At 36.7% G+C, this 27,195-nt stretch overlaps 2 protein-coding genes across 5 annotated transcripts in view; one reads left to right on the forward strand and one right to left on the reverse strand.

Annotated features, from left to right (window-relative positions):
• LOC111156946 (ERCC excision repair 8, CSA ubiquitin ligase complex subunit) overlaps positions 1–15,626 on the reverse strand; it is a 56,788-nt gene extending 41,162 nt beyond the window's left edge. For all 3 annotated transcript variants that reach the window (XM_022518116.1, XM_022518117.1, XM_022518115.1), the window contains exons 1-2: positions 15,550–15,626; positions 5,509–5,604 (exon numbers count right to left, since the gene is read on the reverse strand). In XM_022518116.1, the coding sequence (XP_022373824.1) occupies positions 5,509–5,604; positions 15,550–15,626 (173 nt within the window). The remainder of the gene's footprint in view (positions 1–5,508; positions 5,605–15,549) is intronic.
• A 168-nt stretch (positions 15,627–15,794) lies between these two features.
• Positions 15,795–27,195, forward strand: part of LOC111156917 (NADH:ubiquinone oxidoreductase complex assembly factor 2) — a 263,471-nt gene continuing 252,070 nt past the window's right edge. For both annotated transcript variants that reach the window (XR_002641260.1, XM_022518054.1), the window contains exon 1: positions 15,795–15,988. Coding sequence is in view for 1 of the 2 variants with exons in the window: in XM_022518054.1 (XP_022373762.1) it covers positions 15,862–15,988 (127 nt within the window). In the remaining variant the exon portion in view is untranslated. The remainder of the gene's footprint in view (positions 15,989–27,195) is intronic.

The raw sequence follows: 27,195 nt of genomic DNA on the forward strand, positions 1-27,195 counted from the left end.
AACCTGTGACCATTTAAAGTTCACCTTTATAATTCCAAAAAGGACAGTAAAAACAAGATGGCAAAAGATTTATCTTAATTAAGAAAGTAAAATATTATGAAGTCATTCTTAGTATTTTTTTTTCTCTGATTCTTAATATCTTAATTAAAATTGTGATGGGACGCCTGGGTGGCTCAGTGGGTTGAAGCCTCTGCCTTCTACTTGGGTCATGGTCCCGGGGTCCTGGGATCGAGCCCTGCATTGGGCTCTCTGCTCAGCAGGGAGCCTGTTTCCCTTCCTCTCTCTCTGCCTGCCTCTCTGCCTACTTATGATCTCTGTCAAATAAATTTTAAAAATCCTTAAAAAATTTGTGATAAATGAAAATGGTATCAGACCAGCTATTACTGATACTAGTTATCTGACTCTGGGCAAGTTACTTCACCTGTCTAAGCCTTTAAACACTTGTGAAAAGGGGTGCATTTTCATCTAAGTCATCAAGATGATGTAAAGATAAAAGTTTTATCTGAGTTTTATACTGCCTCACAAAAAATAAAGGATTAATAAATGTTATACTTAATATTAAAATATTTAATATTTAATATTAAAAACACATTTACTCACTTTATTCAACTTTGACCACCTGAAATGTTAGGCACTCTGCTAATATAATTGTCTGTAAGACAGGCATTGTTTATGTCTTTCAATCTAGCAGAAAAGACAGATCTATGGGTTTATATATCTAAATGAAGAATTGCTATTTGTTAATCTTATTGCTCATAACCAAAGCTCATGTTTCTGTCTCATTTGGTTCTCTGATTTTACTCTTTGGTAAATTGCTAAGAAAGGGCTAATGAGAGCAACCGTCCCTGAATTCTTATATGTTATTGACAATTTGTCTGTTCTTTTGTACTTGAAAATCAATCTGGCTGGATATACAACCCTTGACTCATGTTTTATTTCCCTGAACATATGAGATAATAAGCTTAATTTCTTTGGGAATAAAGCCCCAAATAAGTTTAGTTAAAATAGGATTTTCTTTCCCTTATATGTAGTTTTAAATCTTATTTATTTTAGGAAACTTTTCTTGGAATATACCTTTAATATTGACTCTGTTCTCTTCCTTTGGGTTTCTTCTCTGGGAATTCCAATTAAATGTATGCTGGGTCTTCTTTGTCTATCTCCCACATGTGTCCCCATTTCTTGAATTCTTTATCTTTCTCCATTTCTCCTTGATTTTTAAAAATATCCACCTTTCTACCATCTGTTTCTAAGCTATTACCTCTTGTATTCATTTGTTTGTGTTCTTTATGCTTTAGTCTTCATTTCTGAAACATTTGCCATTTATTACTTTTTCTTGAGTTGTTCATCTCATTTCTGAGTTTTCTTTTTTTAAAGATTTTATTTATTTATTTGACAGACAGAGATCACAAGTAGGCAGAGAGGCAGACAGAGACAGAGGGGGAAGCAGGCTCCCTGCTGAGCAGAGAGCCCAATGCGGGGCTCGATCCCAGGACCCTGAGATCATGACCTGAGCCGAAGGCAGAGGCTTAACCCACTGAGCCACCCAGGTGCCCCTCATTTCTGAGTTTTCTTAATTTCAACTTTTTTCTTTCAGATCTTTTATCTTTTTAAAATGACACTTAGCTAGTTTTAAAATACTAGGTTAGAGTTCTCAACTATTTCATAGATATATCTTTCTGGCACGGCTACACTGTCTAAAGGAGTATTACTTTGTCTCTTTGTTCTTATAATAATTTTGAAAGGATTTTGATTTAAATCCTATTATTTTGCTCATATTTACATGAAATTATTTTTTTTTAAGATTTTATTTATTTGACAGACAGAGATCACAAGTAGGCAGAGAGACAGGCAGAGAGAGAGGGGGAAGCAGGCTCCCCGCTGAGCAGAGAGCCCGATGTGGGGCTTGATCCCAGGATCCTGGGATCATGACTTGAGCTGAAGGCAGAGGCCTTAACCTGCTGAGCCACCCAGGTGCCCCTGAAATTAATTTTTAAAAACTTTTATAGAAAGGAGTCTTGGTTTAGAATAATATTTAAATTTTGTATCTCTAGAATATCTTTTTTTTTTTTTTAATAAAATGTTCAATACATTGCACCTCACTTTCAGAGGTTTCTTTGTTCTGTTTACCTCCTCAATTTTTTTTCCTGGGCCATCTTTTCCCTCTGTTTCTACTGTCCCTATACTGCTCAATTTGGATTCTATTCCAAGCAGTTTCTCCTCACTATAGGGTTTTTCCCTTTAGGAGATCTTAAGTTGATTAGCTGGAGAGATCATAGGGCCCAGAAAACTCCAGCCCCTTCCAGTCTTACTGTGAACCCCTTAATAATTGGGAGTATGTCATCCTTTCCCAGTGTTATCCATTGTAGTCAAAACAGCTTGCTGAACTTTCAATTAACGTTGGTTATTTTGGAGTTATCAGGTCTACTAGATATTCCACTGGTTTTCACTGTCTCTTCTGAGATAGACGCTGATACCACACAGATCTTGTAATTCTCAGTGATTTGTTCCCAGTCATCCAATATTTTGTGGTTTGTGGAGATATTTGATCACTTATACTTGTTCTAAGTGTTACACATTGTTTTCTATTGTCCTCTTTAGTTTCTTTGTTACTAAAATTGCAAGATAAGGAGCTTGTGCCACAAATGAACACAATTCATTCTTCACTGAGAAAGACATGCTGTTAAAAATAAATTGTGTGCTTAGCGATGTACTAAACTTACATTCTGGTACAAGCTCCTTATCTTGTTGTTAACCAGTTACAAAGGGTTCATGAACCAAAAGTATGTCCGAGCAGCAATAATTTATAGACATGTTTTAAGAAAAATTCAATACCAATTTGTAGGACAATAGGTTTATTTAAAAGTAATTCTTCAAAGTTCTTCACTAAAACAGTTCTAAAAATCTGATTGATGATGGGTAGTAAAAAAAGACAGCAAGTAATGCCATGCTAAAGTGTTCACCACAAAACTTTTGTAGTTAACTAAGTATTTATATAGGAAAATATTTATAAATTTTAACAACCACAATTTTTATTTTCATTGATAAAATCTTGCAGCTTGTTTGGGCACAACTATGAGTTACCTGTATATCAAAATGAGTTCTGAAAATACTTTTGCTTCCTATTTGAATTTCGTGAAATACTTTTTTTTTTTTTTTTTACCATGGCATTGCATGTATTCTTAATGCAAAAACAAAATATTATATTCAAAGGTGGGCATTTTAACTGAATTTAATTTGTATTTATAATAATGAAAGATGTTTCATCTTTGCTAGAATGGTTTCCAAAAGCTTTCCTTGGATTCTATTAATTGGATGGAACAACTGAACCACTATTGGAATTAAATGATTCTGAATTTGAAGGGTCTGTGAACAATGACATTATTTAACTGTGAGGTTATTATTCTGCTTATAGAGTAATCACAGTAAGAGATATAATTTCATGTTTTTACATGGACAAGAAAACCTGTTATTAAAGATGAACAACAATAGCTTAGAAGAATTTAGAAGATATCAAAGAAAATTCAAGCTTCACAGAATGATACGCAAATGTACTTTATGCAATTGCACTTGTGAAAACATTGCTTTCAGGGAGACTTCTTAAAATAAATCCTAACTTTGGAAATAAATGCCTCTTTACCAGATGTGCATATTCTGGTTTCTGTTCTGGTTTCAGTGATATCACTGAAACTCTCATGATGGTCAGTAAATATTAAAAAGTATTTTGAGCAAATTATATGTGCACTGACTTTCTTAAGAAAAATATCAATATCAATATTACATTATCAATATTTACATTACTGATATTTACATCAATATTTACATTAAACATGTATTTTGCTTTTTATTATTCTCTTTGCTGCCAAAAGGATTTATTATTTTTTTTAAAGATTTTATTTATTTATTTGACAGAGATCACAAGTAGGCAGAGAGGCAGGCAGAGGGAGAGGGGGAGGCAGGCTCCCTACTGAGCAGAGAGCCCGATGCAGGGCTTGATCCCAGGACCCTGGGATCATGACCTGAGCCGAAGGCAGAGGCTTAACCCAATGAGCCACCCAGGCGCCCCTGCCAAAAGGATTTAATGTGAAATACAAGTCTTGGCAAACAAATGAAATAGTTATAGATTTCACCACGCAAAGATGAAAAGCACCGTAGTAAGAATCTTGACTTTTCTCAATATGTTCCACAAAAAGACTCCTCAGCCTGTATTTCTCACACATTTTTTATGCACATATAATTTGTAATTTCTCATATTTCTCATTAACTTGGACAATTGGTAGCCTACTGGCTTCATGTACTTCACAGGTTAGACAAATGATCTCTATTCCAAATGGATAGCTGGAAAAGCACCACTGAATACCTTTTCCACCAGCACCCATGATCAAAAGAAATCAGCTATCCCTTTCTGTTAGTGTCATTATTTTATAAGCAAATGGCCCACAGCTGACCTTGAATGCGAGGTGCTATGTTGCATCTGGAAAAGTTCAGAACAAAGAAAAGAATTATTGCTGATCATCTTAGATTTAACCATGTGCTAAAGTGAGAATGTGTTCACTGTTCAGGTTTCCCATATACTACTAGCTGGGACTATGACAGTGGCTGAAAATTAAAAAGAGAATTCTGTCAAACCTGCCTGGTTCATTTTAATGTAAATAATAGTAACACTTCAGTATAATGTAAAAACTCTGCGGCAACGCCAAACACAACATGATACAACAGACTTCTGTAACTGTTACACTTGTTCTAACTACAGACCACATGAAGCTTTTAGAAATTTCTTTTAAGAGTAATATGGGATCAAGATGTTTTAAGTGGGGGGGAAGACATGTTCATATTTGCATTTTTCAAAGCACTCTGGCTATTGTATGGACAATGGACTCAAAGGAGTTAAAGTATAGGTGATAATACTTTTGATTAATAGGAGTGGAGGCAACCATTTATGATATGCCAGGTCCTATGCTAATCATTTACACATAAAATCTCAATTAAATTACTACAGACTTATCAGGTAACTATTATTGTTAGCACTGTATAGCTAAGGCAACTGAGGATTAAAAAGGTTAGGTCAACTGCTGAAGGTCACTTAGCTGCTAAGTGAAAAGCCCAGGAGGAGCTCAAATAAAGGTCTGGATTTCTACAAGCTTAATTCTCCAACATATAGTTTCACTTTTTATATTCTATTTCTTTTCCCATTAAACTCCTTCAGAACAGCAACTCTATTTTAAATTGGTACCTAAAGCACATACCCCAGCACTTAAAAGCCCTCTGTATCAAAGGAAGTTCCATGTCAGTTACAATGAATATATTTATATAAAGTAGTATGGAAATGTTTACCTGGCAACATTTTAAGGGTGTGATCTTTTTTATTAAATTAATAATGTCAGATTTATAATGCCACAATTTAGAAATTTTACTACTTTTTGTGAACGTTTACGAAAGTAATTTGAAAGCAAGATTTTACTACATCTCACTTTGAACAAAAAAAAAAGGCCGTTAAATTTATAAACTTACTATCTTGCTTCAACAGGTTCAATGTCAAGGGTGTTAACTCCACTGCCATGGATTCTTTCAACATCTCTGTCTTTGTTTAACTCCAGTCCCAAAACCCTTCAAAAAATAAAAAAATGGAAAAGGAAAAGGAAAGATAAAACTAAACAATAATAAAGTAAATTAAGCATAAAAACATCCTTATTTCACCAAAATTACATGCAGTACAAAAATTGCAAGTAATGCTTAAATCTTCTACCACACATTCAAAGGTATTTATAGATTTACGGGATGCCTGGGTGGCTCAGTTGGTTAAGCTGCTGCCTTCAGCTCAGATCATGATGCCAGGGTCCTGAGATGGAGACCCACATCGGGCTCCTTGCTCAGCAGGGAGCCTGCTTCTCCCCTGGCCTGCCGCTCCCCCTGCTTGTGCTCGCACTCTCCCTCTCTCCAACAAATCAATAAATAATCTTAAAAAAAAATGGAGGGGCACCTGGGTGGCTCAGTGGGTTAAGCCTCTGCCTTTGGCTCAGGTCATGATCTCAAAGTCTTGGGAATGAGCCCCGCATCAGGCTTTCTGCTCAGTGGGGAGTCTGCTTCCCCCTCTCTCTCTGCCTGCTGCTCTGCCCACTTGTGCTCTCTCTCTCTCTGTCCAGTAAATAATAATAAAATAAATAAAATCTTTAAAAAAAAAGGTATTTATAGATTTTTGAAGACCTTACATGAGTTTAAAAAAATACCAACAGGTATTTGTACAATTACATGTAAAGAATTACAATTACATGTAAAGAATTTCTCCAGGTACTTCATTACGTTTTTATTAACATATTTAGAAACTGAAATAAACTTTCACGAAAAGTTAAATCCTGCTCTCTTAAACTTAACTGAGGACACCTAGTGGACAAAAGCTTAAATTACAGTATTTTTTTTTTTTTTTAAGATTTTTATTTATTTATTTGACAGACAGAGATCACAAGTAGGCAGAGAGGCAGGCAGAGAGAGAGAGAGAGGAGGAAGCAGGCTCCCCGCGGACCAGAGAGCCTGATGTGGGGCTCGATCCCAGGACTCTGAGATCATGACCTGAGCTGAAGGCAGAGGCTTTAACCCACTGAGCCATCCAGGCACCCCAAATTACAGTATTTTTTTAAAAAATTCCCTGAAGTGTTTCTAGGCCTTAGGTAAAATACAGTATGTTCAAACAACAATTAAGCACACTTTTAAAAAGCCAATTAAATATCTATATAAAGATGATTAACAAGTACTCTTACAAATTAAGTTGAATGAAATTTCTTATATTACATAACTGTAAGCCATCATTATTCTGAAGAGGATATTAAGATTAAATGAGTTAATACATGAAAAGTGCTCATTACAATGAGTAGTAAGTGCCCAGTGAAAGTCTTATTAGAATGTCTTAGTCTGTTGGATGTTAAGGAACATTTACGTTAATTTAACTAGAATGATTTCTGAATTCATTACTGACCAACATGATGCTATCTATATGAAAAATTTTAGCCTATGCGTCAATTTTGAAAAAAATAAAAATGCACAGCGCTAGAAAAGGTACAAATTGATACTTTTATGTCCTTACAGTAGCAGTATATAAATATTATAAACATTTTAGTAATCATTTTTGTGTATTAAATGTTTGATTTAAAGATATACACAGGCCTTTGTCTTCACAAACAGTTTAGCCTTAGGTTCAAATATCTGGTCTAACACTTACTACTTTTCTGACTTTGATCAGTAACAGTAACAGCTAATATTAAGAGCCCACCATTAGTCGACACTGTGATTAGTAGTAAAATAAGTGTAATAAGTGTTAATCTGAACTGATAGATTTCCTAGGTGGTAGTTTATATTAGTAACTGTTCTTTCTGATTATAAATCTAAGACATAAGTAATCTGCCTAACACCAAACATCTAATAACTGGCTGAACTGGGATCTGAACTCTTGACACTTTCTCTCCAGACCATTATGCTGTTCTGCCATCTCTGAGCTTCAGTATTTCACCAGAAAATAAATTTTTCATATTTTTCAGGGAAATTCCCATTTCTTCTTAAAATATTTTTCTATTTTTCAATTTTACTTTTTTTTTTTTTTTTTTTTTTTGAGAGCGAGCGAGCATGGGTGAGGTGGGGTGGGGGAGAGGAGAGGGAGAAGGAGAGAATCTTAAGCACCAACACAAGTCTGGATCTCACAACCCTGAGATCCTGACCTGAGCCAAAATCAAGACTCAGATGCTTAACTGACTGAGCCACCCAGGCACTCATACTTGATGATTTTTCAAATAACAGTAATCTGTGCTTCTTGAAACCAGTAAAATACCACACAAACATGAACAAAGGTAATTACCCCTTCCTTGAGTTCCTTTCTCTGAACAGTGAGAAATGTAGCTCTCACTATCATTAATATGTTTATTTATCTGAACAATACAAATGAATGTAACCAATCTCCCTTCACCAATACCATCCCTGTCCCCAAGAAAACTGCTTACCAGGCATGGGCTTTGATTTCTGCCTCCCCTAACACTCCTATCACCTGAGCTTGTCAGTCCCCACAGACTACCTCCTCAGCCTGCTCACTCTAATCCCAGCCTGTGTATGGAAGCCTACTTCTGCCCAACCTAAAGACTTTAGGACTGAATTTTAAGGGAACTAAAAGGGGTTAAATGAAGAAAAGTAAGAGGGTAATATGGTAGGTAAACAAGGGCAGGGTGTGTGTGGAAGGAGGCAAGGTGTGCAAAAAAAGAGTTAACACAGCATGCCAGAGACTGCTATCCTTAGAAACTTGCAAGATTGGCCTTTGTCTCCTTCTGTGATTTCAGGAGGGTTCTATCATTCCTGGATAAGAATGGTTCATTGAGCCTCAACTATGTGGAGCCAACAAGGTGCTCTGTGATGAATACCTGCTGTCCTTCTGGGTGTCTGGAATTTTGGTACATGTTAAATACATGCATGCACATGCCAGAAATTCTGGTTCATGCTCTAAAAGAACAGATAAAGTCCTTCAGACAGAAGGGAAATGATATTTGAAAACGTGGGGTATCAGGATTGAGGAGAGAGCAACAGAAAAGATAAATACCTAGGCAAATAAAACTGACAAAGTATGCTTGATAGCTGAAAAAAAGGTATTAACATTATCTGATGGGGTTTACAATGTACGTAAATGCAATATGTGAGACAACATTTATGATGGAGAATAAAGAGTGATGAAGTTTCTATATGCCAAATGAAGCAATAAAATATTGATTCTAAGCAGAGAATGAAAAGTTAAATGGGTATTTTATAATTCCTAGAGCAATCACCAAAAACAATTATATAACGAGATGTCACAAGAGATAAAATGGAATATTAAATAATGTTCAAATAATTCCCAAAAAAGCAGGAAAGGGGGGAAAATGTGGAGTAACCAGCACTCTCATCCCTCACTGGTGGGAATGTTAAGCTTCTGGAAAACTATGTTTCTAAAAAGTGAAACACAGACTCTAGTCATTCCCCTGTTAGGCATGCAGCCAAGAGAAATAAAAGTACATTTCCACACAAAGACTCGTACATGAACATTCACAGCAACTTTATATGTAATTGCCCAAAACTGGAAACATTTAAATGCCATCAACAAGTGAATGGATAAATAAACTGTGATATATCCACAGAATACAGTATTTCTCAACAGTAAAAAAGAATCAAAAGGAGAAATTTCAAAATAATTATGCTGAATGAAAAGATCAGACAAAGCATAATTTATACAAAATTCTGGAATATGCAAGTAATCTATGCTGACAGTAAGCAGAGGAGTGGCTTCCTGGAATATAACAGCATGAAGCAGGGAAAGAAATAAAAAGAAGCATTACAAAAAGTTAGGATGCAATTTTTGGCTTACGGATATTAGTTATTTTGGTGGTGATGGCTTCAAAAGCATGTATGTATGTCAAAACCCATCCAATCGTTTACTCTAATTTAATGTGCAGTTTACTGTGTGTCAATTATACCTCAAGAAAGTTGTTTAAAAAAAAAAGGTGGGTAAGTTTACAATTTTGCACATCAGTGTTTGTGTTTATGCTTTTGCCCTTAATCACTGACAATGAAGAAATTGGGTAAATTAGAGTAGACATCTTCCTTAAATAAAAAAGGACTGTGTGGTTGTTTAGTTAAGTAAAGACATCACTTAATGAGGGGAATCTTTAAAAAGAAACACTACCTTCAACACTTTTATCTCCATTTAAATATATAAGCAGTCCTCACTTTGCACAGTTTGCAAATGAAGCACGGAATGGAAGTTACCATGATTGAAATAACCAGACCCCCAAACAATATGTTTCAAAATTCAGTTGCCACGGTGTATTAACTGTGACTAATAGCACAAAGCACAAAGTTGGCTCCCGGCTTTTCAGTCCACAAATCACTACAAAAATAACATGGACATCATAATTCGTGAGCAATTTACATGACTTCTTTCAAAGTCTGCAGGTGACTGGTTACTGTGGATTTGTTATTCAATTTATACAGAGACTGCAAAGTTCTGTGCTTCCGAGATAAACTTGTATGAAATTTTAGAAAAATGGATAATGAAAAGAGGGAATTGACTAACAAAATGGAGGTGCACCAAAAATAAGCTAAGTGATAATACTGGAAATAAAACTCAAATGGAATGTAAATGGAGTTACAGAAGAAAGAGCTGACTGTGGAAATGTTGACAGTGTGGCTATTTGAGACTCTCCAGAGAAAGACTGAGGAAATCAATGCAGGTGAGTGAACTTATCCAAATAAATGAGGAAAAGTGGTTGTGATGAGAAGGCTGAAGAGGTCTGAAAGGAAATGACACTGGCAAAAACGTTTACATTAAAAACTCTCAGAGATATTTCACGACGTTGAAATGCAAAGGACAAAATGTTGGAATCTGATTCAGAAAGAAGAATGATAATTAGCCAAAATATAGAAATATACTCAACTTGCATTAGAAGTTATACAATGAGAAGATCAGTGCCACTCAAACTACTCTTGATTTCAGATGGATTTTTCTTTAAACAAAGAAATAACTGAGTTTTCATTGTTTCTAATGTCTTCTATTACAGTGTACTAATATTAGCTTTACTATTTTTTCATTTCTTGCCTATTTTTATGACAGTACAAGTTTACTGCTTTGAAGGGGCACATGCACCCCAATGTTTATAGCAGCAATGTCCACAATAGCCAAACTATGGGAAGAGCCTAGACGTCCATCAACAGATGAATGGATAAAGAAGATGTTGTATATATACACAACGGAGTACTATGCAGCCATCAAAAAACCCAAAATCTTGCCGTATGCAATGACGTGGATAGAACTAGAGGGTATTATGCTAAGCAAAATAAGTCAATCAGAGAAAGACAATTATCATATGATCTCATTGATATGAAGAATTAGAGAAACAAGACAGAGGATCATTTCATTTCAAAAATGAAAGAAGATGAAACTAGAGAGGGAGACAAACCATAAGAGACTCTTAATCTCAGGAAACAAACTAGGGTTGCTGGAAGGGAGGGGAGTGGGAGGGATGGAGTGACTGGGTGATGGACACTGGGGAGGATATGTGCTATGGTAAATGCTGTGAATTGTGTAAGACTGATGAATCAAAGATCTGTATCCCTGAAACAAATAATATGTTAATAAACAATGTTAACCAAAAAAAGTTTACTGTTTGACAAAGAAATTTTAAATATCACAGAACAATGGTAATTGTTCCCCATCCACTGATTATGCAAAACAAGGACTATCAGAATATTTATATGCCAGTTGTTTGAAGTAGCGTTAAATATGCTGAATGGAATGCCACATCATCTTCTTTTACAAACCATACCCACAACTATATGTACTCTATGATTTTCAAAAATATGTTTTATTTGGGGATCTGGGGTGACTTAATCAGTTGAGTGTCCTACTCTTTATTTTGACTCAGGGTCATGAGACTGGGCTCTGTGTCAAGCTCTGCACTGAGCATAGAAGCTGCTTAAGATTCTCTCCCTCTCTCTCTGCCCCTCCCCTGCTTGCAAGTGTGCAAGTGTGTGTGTACTCTCTCAATAAATAAATAAATAAAATTTTAAAAATGTTTTATTATTAACTTATCATTTTAATTGAGTAAACATTTAAGGCATATGCCAAACAAATGACTATGGAATCTCAAGACATGCAATTGAATGTGGAATCTTTCTCAAGCAATGGTTGTCAATCCTGGCCATACACTATTATCACCTATGGAGCTTTAAAGAAATTCCAGAATTAATTAATTAATTAAATTTAATTCGATTAAATCAGAATTTCTGGGGTTGCAATCTTGGCATGAATACTTTTTCCAAAGTATTTTTTCCAAATCACCATAGGTGATTCCAATATTATGGCAAAGTTGAAACAAACTGTTCTTATTAATTTCCTCCAGTCTTTCATAATATGATTTTCTCAATGATACCTCATTAAAAGCACTTAATTTTAAGCAATTTGTTTGGATCATTTAAAAAGTGGTCCATTTAGGGGCGCCTGGGTGGCTCAGTGGGTTAAGCCGCTGCCTTCGGCTCAGGTCATGATCCCAGGTCCTGGGTTCAAGCCCCACATTGGGCTTTCTGCTCAGCAGGGAGCCTGCTTCCTCCTCTCTCTCTGCCTGCCTCTCTGCCTACTTGTGATTTCTCTCTGTCAAATAAATAAATAAAATCTTTAAAAAAAAAAAAAAAAAAAAAGTGGTCCATTTAGCTTAAGAATAACAATTCTTTTTGACTTTGTATTTCATTAGTTCTTATTAAAATGGCATAATCAGAATAATAAAACTGGCATTATCAGAATTAGGGACAAATACAGATTTTTGATAAACATATAAAGAAACTGGTGGGAGGGATGCCCATGGGATTGCTAGATTATAGGTTTTTAGCCACAAGTGTGAAGTATGCTGGGGGAAGCAGCATGTTTTACACGGGAAGTGAAATCCATTCACAGACGGATTAATCTGGTGACCTTCTAAGGAGATATTCACTATTCCAAAACTGTACTTCTTCTAATGAAGATGTTTAGGTCATGGAATTTTAACAGAGTGATACTTAGCTGCATTGTCAGACAGCAGTCTACTGGGGATTAAAAGAATCTGGAGAAACCCAATGTTTTAGACCCTCAGTAGCTCACATGATTTAAATTATTACTGATATAATAAGACTTCTGAACTTACTGGGGAAAACTAATGTTGCTTCTTTTCAAAAAAAGTACAGCTATTTTCACTAAAACTAAAGGTCTTACAGTCAAGTTCATTCACTTTCCAATGTTTAATTTGCTGATCCTAATGGAAGAACTGCAGAACTACTTGGTGGAAACAAGCCAGATTATCAGAGGAGATTGATCAGTTTTGATAAACATAAATTTTGAATTTCCGAAATCACTAAAAACTCTGGATCTGTCTGTATGCTTTTATTAGAGTGGATCACTGAGCTGAATAGGAATTACTGTCAACTCTGCACTGAAAGGAGATAGAGACAGAGGGCTAACTGTAGATACAGCCCAAACATGTTTAAAATTGATCAAAATGTGGTTAAAAGGCTGTTTACTTATTTAGTTGAAATTACATGTAATATCTGAAACATTTGTCCATTCTAAAAGCATAATACTAAATGTAAGTCTGATACAACACTTTAGAACACAAAATATCATGTAAATTGCTTGCCAAAAACAGGTAATAGATTATTACAATGCATTAAAATAATTTATTATTTTTGTCTGTTTTCAGCTGTGGTAGGAAACCTAGAAGGTGACTTCCACTGTCTCCACCTCCTGGTAGTCACACCGGCAGGTAATTTCCTTTCCTTATGTCCTTGAGTGTAGGCTAGACCCAATGACTCACTTCTCCTGAACAGAATACAACAAAACTGATGAGATACCATTTCTGAGATCAGATTATAAGGAATCTGGCTCACATCTTGCTTGCCCTTTCCTGCTCTTACTTTCTTGCTTTGATGAAAGACAGCTATCATGTTGAGATTTGCGAGGTCTATGTGAAAAATAACGGGAACTGAGGGAGACCGCTGGACCAAAGTCAGGGAAGAATTAAATCCTGTCCTGAGTGAGTTTGAAAGTGGATCCTCCCAGAGTCCAGTCTTGAAATGACTATAATCCCAGTCAATATCTTCATTGCAGCCTTCTGAGAGATTCTGAGCCAGAAGACCTAGCTAAGACACACACCAATTCCTGACCCCAACACCTGTGAGTTAATAAACGTTTTGTTGTTTTACGCTAAGTTTTGGAGGGTACTTTGTTACCCTTTCACTGATAACTTATGCATGGGGTACTTTGTTACCCACCCACTGATAACTAATGCAGCAGGTAAATCTTCTTTTGGGATATTGGAAAAAATCATATCCATCAGTTTTTCAATAAGCAACTGTATTCTGCTTTTCTCTCCTGAAGTTTCTTTAAAAAGCCATCAGTGTTGGCAGTTCCTACTTCTTTTCCTGGCATTCTTCAACTCACTGAAATCTTACTTTATTCCCATGATTCTCCTGAAAATGCTCTTCCCAAGGCCATTAGTTTCCACACTGTTGCTTAAATATAACGCACACTTTTAGTTCCCTTTATTCCTATTTCTTGAATGCATGCTATTCACTCAACAGAAACTCTTCTACGTCTCCTTTCTCATGTCTCTTTTCTCAGAGGTCAAGAAGACAATATACTAATAAGAAAATATGCACATAATACAATTTCAGTAGTAATAAATTGAACAGATAAACAGAGTGATGGGATGGAGAACCACGAAGAGCAAGAACAGGGCTAGGGCCAGCAAACGACACATATAAGGGTTTCCTCTTCTTTCAGTTTATGAGATATTTTGTTGCCCTGGTTTTGCTGCCATGGTTCATTTTTAGTCTCTTCTTCTCCCTAACTTTAAATGTTGATGTTTCTCAGATTTTTGGTCACTGAACTGCTTTTCTTACTCTACAAGTAATGCCTGGATGATCTCATCTCCACCTCACTTCATGTATCATCTCACATTAAAGATATCTCAATTTCTTCTGAGCATTAAATATGTACACTCAACTTTGTCCTCCTCTTCACAGGTTCTCTGAAAGCAATATGGGAAGGGGTGCCTAGGTGGCTCAAGTCAGTTACGAATCTGATGTCAGTTCTGGTCATAATCTCAGGGTCCTGGGCTCCCCGCTCACTGGGGAGTCTGTTTGTCCCTCTCCACCTGGCCCTCCCCCATGCTCCTGCTCTTTCTCTCTCAAATGGGTAGATAAAACCTTTAAAAAATTTTAAAAAGTAATATGGAAAAGTCAATATGGGCAAGTTACATTCAACTAAAATGCTACATAAAAAGCACATACCTGGGAATCACTGTTGACTCTCTCTTTCCATCATTTACTAGAATCAACCAATTTACATGGCTGGTTGATTCTATTTCTTAAATAAATATATATATGTATTTTGAATATCTTTACCCTTTTCACCCCAACCACCATTTCCCAGGCTTCCATCTGCTGTCTTCTGGACAACTGGAACAGTTACCTAACTTGACTCTCATTCTGGCTCTCAACTTCAATCCATTCTCCAAATAGATGACAAAATCCACTGTCACCTTCTTCTCATCTCCATACCTGTTCACCAACTACACAAGGATCTTCCTCACCTAGCGCCGGACTACATCTCCAGCTTCATCTCTTGTCAATGGTCCCCTTGTCTGCTCTAGGCATGGTAAACTTTGTTCAATTCCTGGCCAATGCTCTGCCCTTAACATAATGCTTGGCAAACAAATGCTCAATAAATATATCGACTGAACGAATGAAGGAATCCTAGGAGAGTAGTTATTCCTTGGGGAGTGGGGAGGAAACGTAATGGGAGGGAAAGGGAGTAAGATAAAACTAAAGTATCTTCCCCAGAAGCCGTGGGTGCATCCACCAGCCTACAGGTATGTAGAAGGCATCTTATTTTCGTAAGCAGAAGAAATTAAAGTCGAGTTTGGTGAAAGTAAGGTGATAATAAGGCGGGAAAGTGGAAGGCAAGACTAACAGAAATATTTGAAATGGCCCGTTTGAGGAAAAAAATAAGGTTTTCTTTACCTCCGTGTGGACTCCGCTCTCTGGAGGCGAAGAGGGTCGTCCAAACCCGCCTGTCTCGCTAATAAAAACCCTAACATTCCGTTCCTTCACACTAGCCGGAAAACTGGACGCCGCCATGACAGAGCTCGGAGGCCGGGCTGTAACAGTGGAGTCTCCTATTGGCCAAGCAAGGTACCATCCCACCAATAGTGAACGCCGTTACTAGAAGGGCGTGAGGACGGAGTGGGTGGGCGGGGCCCGCGTCTGGCCAGCGTTTGTGTTTCGGTCGTGGCGGATCCCGCTGCGATTTGTGCTTGAATCCCGGCGGACGGCATGGGTTGGTCTCAGAATTTGTTCCGCGCCTTATGGAGAGCGCTGTCAAAGGAAGCGAAGCAGCAAGTAGGCACAGACCAGTTTGGGAACAAATACTACTATGTCCCGGAATACAAGAACTGGAGAGGTGAGATGACAGCGAGAGGAGCGGTTGAGCGGTCAGTAAATAAGGGAAACGTGAGAGTGTCTCGTAAACTAACACAGCGTGCAATGGCTGGGATGTCACCTGGGGGGAGAGCCCAAATTCATTACCCCTGTCTCCCCTTCACTCTGAGCGGAGCACTTGGAGCCGCGGCCTGGCCCGCAGTGTGCGGGTGGTTCGTGGGTTGCAGCGGCTCGGTGAGGTGTCACCGGCCGCTACCCGCGCGAGCTCCGCGCCGCCCATGCAGCTCTCTCCTCCCGGGATCAAGAGCCCACCCGCTGACGGCGCCTTGGCGCTGGTCCCAGCCACTAGGCGACGCAGAAAGGGACAAGTCCGCGGAGGTCTTTTTCCAGAGGGCCTCAGGAGGGCAGGGAAACTGCTTTTCCTCCTCCTGCACCCTTCTTGGCGACCAGGCCGCCTCCGCTTGCCTCTTTCCTGCTGTTGACCTTTTTCAGTAGCTATGGCGCTGGCCTCAAGCGTCCCCTTCGTCCAACTGTCAGAAGTGGGACTGTGCACACTGTGGAGAAAAGATCCTCACAAGGTTTTATCTTCCCTTTCCCATGAATTTGCATTCCAAAACCCCGTGGAGCTCGCTTTAAGTTCATTGCTCTAATCGTGGTGTTTCCTAGGGTTCATGCAAAGTAGTGGAGTTTGGGGAGTTAGGGGACGTTCCTGTCTCTTGAAATCACATCACGTGGCAGCCGTTATAACCTCTTTCATGTGGCTCCGTCATCTCAGTGCAGATCTCAGGCTTTGGGATCAGAAGGGATTGGGTTAAAATTTCAGCCCTACCTGGAGGCCACGGCCAGGGGTCCGGATACCCCGGTTCCCCCCTGCCCCTCCCAGGCCCAGATACAAGGTGCCTTGGACTTTGGGGGTCTGGGGCTGGTGAATGGGGGGCAGGGCGGCGCCCGGGGACACAGCACAGAGCAGACATTCCATAGACTGTATCTGGGAGTCTTTATAAAAGTGTGGGAGATTAAAAAAAAAGAAATCAATTGATAAAAATGCACTTTTTGGGGGGGGGGAGAAGCTTTAAAAGTAATAAAAAAAACAAAAACAAAAAGACAAAAGATGAAAAACCAGACCAAAAAAAGTCATTTTTCTTGTACATAAAAAAAACCACTAAACGCAGCCTGTTACCAAAAAAAAAAAAAAAAAAAAAAAAAAAATTTCAGCCCTAACACGTAGTAACTGAGGGAAATCGCCAAGATATTTGTCCTCCCAAGACTCAGTCTCCTCACTTAGAAGTTAGAAATGATAATAGCAGTTATTGAGAAGCACTCAAGTCTTTCCAATATTGTGATCTATTCATTTCCGATAGCTCTAGTCAAAGAATTATTCCTTCCTTACTTAGAGCACGTGTAAAGTGTATTCAGTGGTTTATCACTCAAAATTGTTCTGCTTAGCCTTTTTCTGTAACTTAATATCTAAGCCTTGTTTCCCATTAAATGAGCTTCTAAATTTTGTCAGGGTTGGGAATATGTATTTTTTTCTTTTTTTTTTAAAGTCCACGAAGAACCTAGCAGGTTGATGGTGTTTCTTCACAAACTGGGACCAGAAGGAAAGATGTTTCTTTTCCATAAGTTGCCAGTAGCATTAAAAAATATGCAAAATGTCTGTTGCCTTTTTTTATTGAAGTATAGTTTACATACAGTAACACTTATCCTTTTTGGTGTGTGGTTTTATGATTTTTTTTTTTTTTTACAAATGCATGGTCCTTTAACTATCACACAATCAGGATACCGAATGTTCCTTCATTCCCAAAGTTCCCTTCAGCCCTTAGTAATTCATTCCCCTACCTGATAACCAGGCATTGGCAACCACTGATCTGTTTTAGGTCCCTACGATTTGCCTTTTCCAGGATATCATATAAATGAAATTATGGAGGAGGTAGTCTTTCCAAGAAAGCTTATTTCAGGCAGCATAATGCAGTTAAGATTGATCCACGTGTCAGTAGTTGTTCCTTTTTATGGCTAAGTAGTAGTTCATTTATGGGTTTACCACACTTTATCCATTTTCCAGGACTTTGGGTTGTTTCTAGATTTTGGTGATTATGAAGAAAGCTTCTATAAACATTCCCATGCAAGATTTTGTGTGAATCTTTTTCCACTTCTCTTGGGTAAATACCTAGGAGGGAGATTGTTGGGTTGTGTGCATATGTATATAACTTTGTAAGAAACTATCCCACTCTTTTCCACATTGGCTATATCATTTTGCATTCCTGCCAGCAATGTTAAAGAAAATTCTGGTTACACATTGTCACCAGCCCTTTGTATTGTCAGGTTTTTGCTGTTGTTTTTATTGTTATTTTAGCCATTCTATTAATTGCATAGTGGTGTCTCATTGTGGTTTTGATTTTTCATTTTCCTAATGACTGAGAATGTTGAGAATCTATTTATGTGCTTATTTGCCATCCCTAGATCTTTGGTGAAGTATCCCTTCAAATCTTTTGACCATTAAAAATAATTTTGGATCAACTTCCTTGTATCATTTCAGTGGAAATACGTACAGCATGATTGAAGAAAGATTTAAATTAACAAAATCATGTGTATTCTAAAATAACATAATTTGTGAGTCAAAGGATAAGTTGATCTTTAATCTTATGATGATACCAAATGGTTTTCCAAAGTGATTATAAATTTCCACTTCTATCAGCTTGATATTTGGAATTCATGTACTCTTGGCTGTGAAAAAATGAGGCTTTTATTGATGATATAGGAGAATCATTGTATGCTGCTATATAACATATCTGTGTTACTCCATTTTTAGATAATTGAAGCCTGTGGCACAGACACATATTACAGTCTGTAAATACTGTCACACATTTCCTAAGCTTTCTGTTATTTATAGGGGGGAATGTCTTTGTTTGTTGTAATGCAAGTTTTCAAAAAATGAGTCATCTAACTTTCTTATTTCCTTGGTATGAAAGATGGTTTTTTGAATTGAGTTTCTTTGAATTGAATGAATTGTTAAGCATTTAACATCACCATTGAAGAGTATTTAAGAACTCTTCAGAGGAAATGACTTTTTCTTCTAATTCAGTTAATTAGTGTGGTGCCAGTCATTAAAGAACTACTATACTTTCCACATAGGATATTATTTAATGAGAGCAAAGATACTTATACAATTTAAAATAAATCTCTGGAGTATTGTCCAGTCAGCTGAATTTAAGTTTAGAATTGATTGTTGAAATTTTAACTTAAAAAAAAAACCATATTGGCATCTGAGAAAAAGAAGATTGTGAAGATAACATTTGTTGGCGTTTTTAAGGAAAATTTGTTAATCAACATATTATTGTTATTGAAAGTTTGTTTGCTGTATGGAAGATTACTTAGTAAAAGATTCCCCAAATAAACTTTGTCTAGAACTTTCCTTTGATATTGCACCCTTTTAATTTATAGTGCCTCCGAGTTTTTATCCATCTGGTTCCATTTATCTCATGTTTCAAAAGGAGTTCCCTTCCTAAGGTAAATTCTTGTATACTTAATTCTGACCAGGACCTCTTTGAACCTTATTTTATTATTTTCATCTTTATCTTTTGCACATTTATTAAACATCTGCACCCAGTTAACACTAACAAGTTTATTACTGAAAGATTATTTTGAGTTGTTAATTTCCTAATAGACGTTGTGAATGTCCAAATTTGGCAAGGAAGGTGAATATTATGCATAATTTGCAAAAAACAAGGCTTGGACTATTGTCTTTGGCTCTGGACACCACACTTTAGGAGAGCTGATTGAAAATCTAGAGTGTCCAGACAGGAGTAGTTATGAAAATGAAAATTTCCAGAAATTATATCTATGACTATTAGCTGTGAATTTTGAGGAAATTTATCCTTTGAAGATAAGATTTAGGAGTAGCTTCAGATATTTAGAAGATTGTTGTATAGAAAAGGATTAGGTTAATCTCTGCAGCCCTTTAAATCAGAACTTAGGTCAGAGGGGAAATATTTACCTTTTTTGAAGAAACAACTTTCAGCCTATTAGAGCCATGCTAGAAAAGGAAGAGAGTGATTAATTATAACTGAGAGAATTTGGGGAGATAAGGAGCTGGGTACATTTGATTAGCGCCTTGAATGATAAATACAATTTCAGAAAGAGTGGCTGAAGAGCATTCCCAGCCAGGGCTAGGAAGGGATAGGAAATATCACAGAAATTAGAAGGTAGTCCCATGCTGGTAGGCCTCAGTGGAGAACAGCTAGAGTAAGCTGTTTTAGTGAGGGGATAGACAGGGTCATATACTAAATGGCCTTGAATACTCTTAAGTTTCAAGTTTGTACTTTATTCTCTATCTGGTGGATAGCCACTGAAAAGCTTGTGACATGATCAGAGCTATTAAATGACTCCCGAATCCCTGTAGAAGGTGAGTTAGAGGGGAGAGGGAGGAGCTGAAATACTATTTGGTGGGAGCATTGCTAGATTGACTGTGATTCTGGAAAGAAATCTTAGGAGACTCAAGTTTTGATTTAGCAAAACTTTTTAACTTGATAATTACTTAGACTGGTGGAAGGGGAAAGAAAAGATGAGAGGCCAAAGATGATTTTGTTTTAATTCCGGAGAGCCCATGGATTGTGATGTACAGATTCCTGCAAATAAAGGCTGAAGAGGACAAATGCAAATAGAGAAGTAGGCTTTAGGGTGGGTTGGTAAAAGAGTAAGTAGAATTTGTTATAATAGGGCAATTGTAGAGTCAGGCAAAAAAAGTGTACTCAGATCTGCAGTTCCAAAGATGTTATTAAAATGCAGATTTGGAAGCCACCTTATGTAGGTGATCCCTAAAACTTTGTCTATTTGAATTGAAGCAGGGAGAGAGTAATCGTATAGATGAGATCAGGAGGCAGATAAATAGGAACACTCATTTCAGGGGCTTCCCATTCAAGGAGGAATATATCCACACTACCTGGCTGACATTCATGACCTTTGAGTCCATCCTGAAAGTGATACTTGTTTATAATCTAATCTTTAGATCAATAATTTTGTAAGTTGCATAGATATTCATGCTATTAGAACTCAAACCTGAAAGCGTACGTGATTTTTACCAGGGAGCTGAATCAGGTAATAGTTATTTAAAATTTTCAGCAATCAGAAAAGAAATAAAAATTGATTGAATGCAGCTATTTAGGAGTTGTATCTAGACTGATACTTTTCATGATACTGAGCTTTAGTTGATGTTCCCCAAACAGAATTGGGTGGGGGCAAGACAGGAATAGCAACGGATAGTAGATAATAGTGATGCCTTCTTTCAGAATCTAGGGTAAGTGTTTCATCAAACATGGTGGATAGATTTAGTTTTTGAATACATTTTTAAAAACTGTATAAACCCTCACTAGGGCTTTTTGCATAGTGAATTGTCTATACTAGGCTACTAGCCGTGATTTTCAAATTGTCTTATTTTAATAATTATAAAATAAATCTATTCAAGTTCAACATTTTATTTTTTTATTTTTTTATTTTTTTTATGTATTTTGTAAAGATTTTATTTATTTATTTGTTAGAGAGAGAGAGAGAGAGCATGAGCACAGGCAGACAGAGTGGCAGGCAGAGGCAGAGGGAGAAGCAGGCTCCCCGCTGAGCAAGGAGCCCGATGTGGGACTCGATCCCAGGACGCTGGGATCATGACCTGAGCCGAAGGCAGCCGCTTAACCAACTGAGCCACCCAGGCGTCCCCCAAGTTCAACATTTTAATAGAAAGTCTTACATTCTAAAGGATTTTTTAAATTTTCTTCTCCACTTTTTAATGAAGCATTATTTGTACACTTATGAGAATCGTGAGCAAAGAAAAATTTGTGCTAATGTTTTCATAAAAACATTTACTGCCTGATTATATCTTGTATACTTTCTAATTTATATGGGTATATTTAGACTCACATGTATTTGGATTATCAGTGTGCCAAACACATTATTTATAATAACATTTCCTGAATTTTATATTTCAAGCCTTTGGCTAAAAAAAAGTCCTTTAAATACAGAGTTCTCAAACACCTTTGAGAAGCCAAATTGGAAGAGGTATAGACCAAACTTTAAAAGTAATAATTTTAAATTGAGGTTTGCCGATCTAAAATTGAATTTTATTTAAAATTGAAGGGTATTTTGTATCATTTCCATGTGCTTCCTTTTTTAAAAAAGGATGTTAAAGTAGTTTGATTTTACCTTTTGTTCTACCCAGAGAATCACTTCTGTTTTATTTATCCTTTTATTTATTTTTAACTATTGAATTAAGAAATATTTCAGGCATAAAAAGTAGAGAAAATAAGGGGTACCTGGGTGGCTCAGTTAATTGAGTGTGGGACTCTTGGTTTGGTTTTGGCTTAGGTCTGTGATCTGAGGATCATGAGGTCTAACCCTGTGTGGAGCTCTGGGCTCAGTGGGGAGTTGTCCTGGGATTTTCTCCCTCTACCTCCCTTTCTGCCCCTTCCTCTGTGCATATTCAGGCTCGCCTCTCTCTCAAATAAATTGATAAATAAAATCTTTAAAAATAAAGGTAGGGGGCACTTCGGTGGCTCTGTTCGTTAAGCATCTGCATTTCGCTCACGTCATGATCCCAGGGTCCTGGGATGGAGCCCTGCATCAGGCTCCTTACTCAGTAGGAGCTTGCTTCTCCCTCTCCCTTGGCCTGCTGCTCCCCCTGCGTGTGCTCTTTGGCTCACAAGTTCTGTCTCTCAAATAACTCATTAAAATCTTAAAAAAAAAAAAAGAATAAGTAGAGAAAATGATAAAACAAACCTCCATGTACCCATCGTTCTCTTTCACAGGTACCAGTTCATGGCTAAATTTTATTTTCTCCCTGGCTCTACTCATCTTTCCTCTTATTTTGAAACAAATACTAAATATGATGTCAGTTTAATTGTAAAACTCTAAGATTATGCCTCTGAAACACAAGGCTTCTCTTTTTAAATATGACAGTAATCATCATCTCGTATAGAAATCAATTCCTTAACATGATCAGATATCCTTTTTGTCACATTTCCTTGATTGTCCCTGGTCTTGTTGATTAATTGATTTGTTGACTTATTTTCGCAATTTGTATAAATTTATCTCCCAACAATCTTTATATTATAATTCCTAATATGTTTTTAAGTCTCTTGAAATTTGTAAGTTCTCTTTTTATGTTGAAATTACCCCCCCTTTCACACACACACCCCTGCTTTTTTGGGAGTGGATGTGAAAAAAAGTAACTTTTTTTATTTAAATGGTGGCAGAATCCATTTATATTTGTTGTAGTGATTTATTTCGCCTTACTTTAGTCATCTTATTTTTTATGCTTTCTTTTGGTTATGTTTTCTTATTCCTGACTACCCCCCCTTAGATGATTTTTGCAACATATCCCTCATTTTACTTGAAAGTGATTGTACTAAGGGATACCTGTATGAATGCTATGTGCCTGTGGCTTCCCATAGGGCTCTGGTCAAATTTTTCTGGGAGAACTATACTCGTAACTCAGGATGCTTCACTTTTAGCCTCTGCCAGTAGAAATCTTAAGAATGCCAATAGCAAGTCAGATTTTTCTTTTTGACCTTTGACTTTGATCTCAGGCCTGCTGCTTACTTCTTTTTTAACCATTTTTTTTTTTTTTGCCCTGTGCTCTCAGGCCTGTTGCTCTAAGCTTGGGGTTCTGTCAGAATTTCTTTTTTGGGAACACTATCAATAGAGATTCTTCCAGTGTGGCTTGTATGTCTGCTAGCTCATAAGCCAGTCAGCATTCCTAAGTTTGCCTCCCAGCTCATCTTGTACCATTCATTAATTTCTCATGTAACAAATATTTATTCAGTACTGCTTTATATAAAACATACCTGTTTTATGTATTTCAGATCTATTTGCCTATTTTGATGATGCCCTTAGCTATTTTGCTGTGCTTCTTCCCCCACTTATATTTTGAAAGGTTAATGAGGTAAACCTAAATCAATGGCTATTTTATTATTATTTTTTAAAGTTTTTTTTTTAAGATTTTATTTATTTATTTATTTGACAGAGAGAGAGAGATCACAAGTAGGCAGAGAGGCAGGCAGAGAGAGAGGAGGAAGCAGGCTCCCTGCCAAGCAGAGAGCCCGACATGGGGCTCAATCCCAGGACCCTGGGATCATGACCTGAGCTGAAGGCAGAGGCTTTAACCCACTGAGCCCCCTAGGCGCCCCAAAGATTTTATTTTTAAGCAATCTCTGTACCCAACGTGGGGCTGAGACCTACCACCCCAAGATCAAGAGTGGCACACTCCACCAACTAAGTCACCAGCCAGGTACTCCATTCAATGGCTATTTTTAAACTGAAGTTTTTTCCTCCATTTTGTTCTCAATTTAGTATGGCCTCCGGTCATTTTAGTAATGGGCACATTAATGATAACTATAATTCATCAAGTGCCAACTCTATTTCATGTCTTTACAACACCCATATAACTTGGGATTATTCTCTTTTTCAACATGAGGTGATTGTTTCATTTCTGAATACTTAAATAAGGTTCATGTGTACATGCCTGGGTAGAGAGTAGGTACTCACAAAAAGCTGTTGAGTGAATTAAGATATTTATGGACCCAGAATTATAAAAGCAACAACAAAGCAAAATTTTTAAAACCACAGGAAATGATGAAGTTGTTTTACAAAATCTTAAAACAGGTGATTAAAGAATATATATTTTTCATTTATGATGAATGGCCAAGTTATTCTTCATGGTCTAAAATGCTCACATTAGAAATGAGACTATCTTTTCCATAACTTTCCTAATGCAGTTCCGGTTGGACTTAGCTTTGTCAATGATCTTCCAAACATAGTTTTGTTTGCTAGCCTCAAACTTCTGTTATGATACCCAGTCTTATTTTTTTCCCTTAAGGGTGAATATATCATCATCTGATAATCCAAAACCTGTAACATCTACTGTTGCATGTAATTACAGAGTTGGCTTGTTTTGATGATGTTGCCTGAACGTGTTTGTATTTAGTATTTAGTATTTAAATATAGTAAAAACTGTAATGAATTAGTATTTGGTTAAGATGCTGTTATTAAGAACCAGACAAATCACATGGTCAGAATTATTAAATAAGGTGTGTCTTGGTTTTTGAGGGTAATTGGAAGATCATGATACAGCTCTTTTATGTGATAGTCTAACATTTGGGAAATAATGAAAACATTTCAGATTTTTCCAGCAGGTGGCAGCATTGTTAAAATAATTGTAGGGTGCCAGTTTATTAAACATTTTTCTTTGAGCTGATTTGAAGGAAGCATCTTTTCTCTAAAATAATTGGATTGAGGGGCACCTGCATGGCTCAGTGGGTTAAGTGTCTTGACTCTTGGTTTCAGCTCAAGTCATAATCTCTGGGTCCTGGAATGGAGCCCTGTGTCTGGCTCTGCACTCAGTGGGGAGTCTGTCTCTCTCCTGCTTCTCCCCTATTTCCCCATAAATAAATAAGTAAATCTTAAAAAATAAACAATAAAATGATTGGATTTATATTTTTTCCTCTAAATAAACCCTGTACTACTGCTTTATAAACTGCTAACTCTTAAGACAAGAATTTTAAAATGACACTGTAGATTTTTCCTAGTCCGTAATGAACAACAATATAAAGATTTTTTTTTTTTTTTTTTTTTTTTGTCAGAGAGAGAGAGTACAGGAAGGCAGAGTGGCAGGCAGAGTCAGAGGGAGAAGCAGGCTCCCCGCGGAGCAAGGAGCGCAATGTGGGACTCGATCCCAGGATGCTGGGATTGTGATCTGAGCCGAAGGCAGCCGCTTAACTGACTGAGCCACCCAGGCGTCCCATGAACAACAATATAAATGGCAATTATATTCTGAGGAATTGACCAAAAATTTTTTAAAAATACATAAAATTTTTAGAATAGGAAGAGATATTCTGTCTTGAGTTTTAGAGATCACAACGTAATCATTACCCTGGACATCAGCAAATTGATAGAAAACCCTAAAATGTTTTATGATATTAACTAAAATAAGCTTTTTGTTTAGGGATATCTAGAAGAAGATGAGCTTACTTTAAAATACCTTGCTGAATATAAAATAATAGTTATAAACTTTTTATATAGGTTGTCTCAGGGTAGTCTGAAGGTTGGATTTTTAATTTTCTGATGTTTGTTTTAATATTTAACTCCTTAATTATATTTTCTTCTGAGATTATTTCAGTTGCTTACCCAATTCCCTACTTTTGTATGTGTCTGCATTCCATGTACTTGAACACTGAATTGTATTTTGGTGAATGGAAAATACCAACATTTTCCCTGTAGTCCTTGATTGCATTCCTGTCTCATACCAGTAGAACCACATCTGTGTCATACTTTCATCTACAAGAAGAACAGGATGAAATGTCGCAGTCCTACATGTCAATCCTTTATACTGGCTTTAAAATGAATGTAAGCATCCTTAGTCTTGAATTCTATCTTTCCCTGCCAGGGAAATACAGGATTTTTTTTTTTTTCCAAAATGAAAACTAATAAAGAAAGAGTGACTAGACTATATTATATCTGTTTCTAAGTGAGGCTGAAAATACACAAAAGAATCATTTGTCCTCTTTTGCTTTGAAGATTTTGTGATTGTTTTACGTTAAGAATAATAATGGCAATAACGATATTAATATTAAATACTATGGATTAGGCACTATTCCTAGCACTTGTTACAATTCACTGTAGTGGTGGAAGAATTACAACAAATAAGGAAAATAATATATCTTTTGTTGCTTTGTCAAGGTTAGCAATGAACTCCATTTGTATTAACATATTAGTGCAAAACCCAGTTTCTCTGTGTCAGTATAAATCAGACAGAACTGTTAACTTTTCTTATTGAGGCCTCTCCCTTTTAAGAGTACTACTCACTTCAGCAATTCATTTCAGCTGCTATTTTTAAACTTTCTAAGTGTTTTTCTACAAGAATTAAAAAATTGAGTTGACATGCTTTTGAGAGTTGAAATTGAATGGGATTGGATAGAGAATTCTCTTCAGAATCATAGTACAGACTTCATTATATAATTGTTAGAATAAATTTCCATTTTAAAAAAATGACTTAGGAATATATATAATTTTTTTAAAATTAGTTTTGTAATTTTAACATAGAAGAAGCTATTTCTTTCATCTTTATTGCCTTTGAGGTTACTGGTACCTCCATCTTGTGGTCCAAATGACAAATTGCACCCTTTGCAGAGATTCTAATTAAACTTTTTCCACCCTCTCAGCTGAATATATCATTTAAAGTTATTTATT

The sequence above is a fragment of the Enhydra lutris genome, unplaced genomic scaffold (assembly GCF_002288905.1).
Source record: "Enhydra lutris kenyoni isolate GAN:26980312 unplaced genomic scaffold, ASM228890v2 scaffoldscaffold50, whole genome shotgun sequence".
In the NCBI taxonomy this organism is placed as follows: Eukaryota; Metazoa; Chordata; class Mammalia; order Carnivora; family Mustelidae; genus Enhydra; species Enhydra lutris.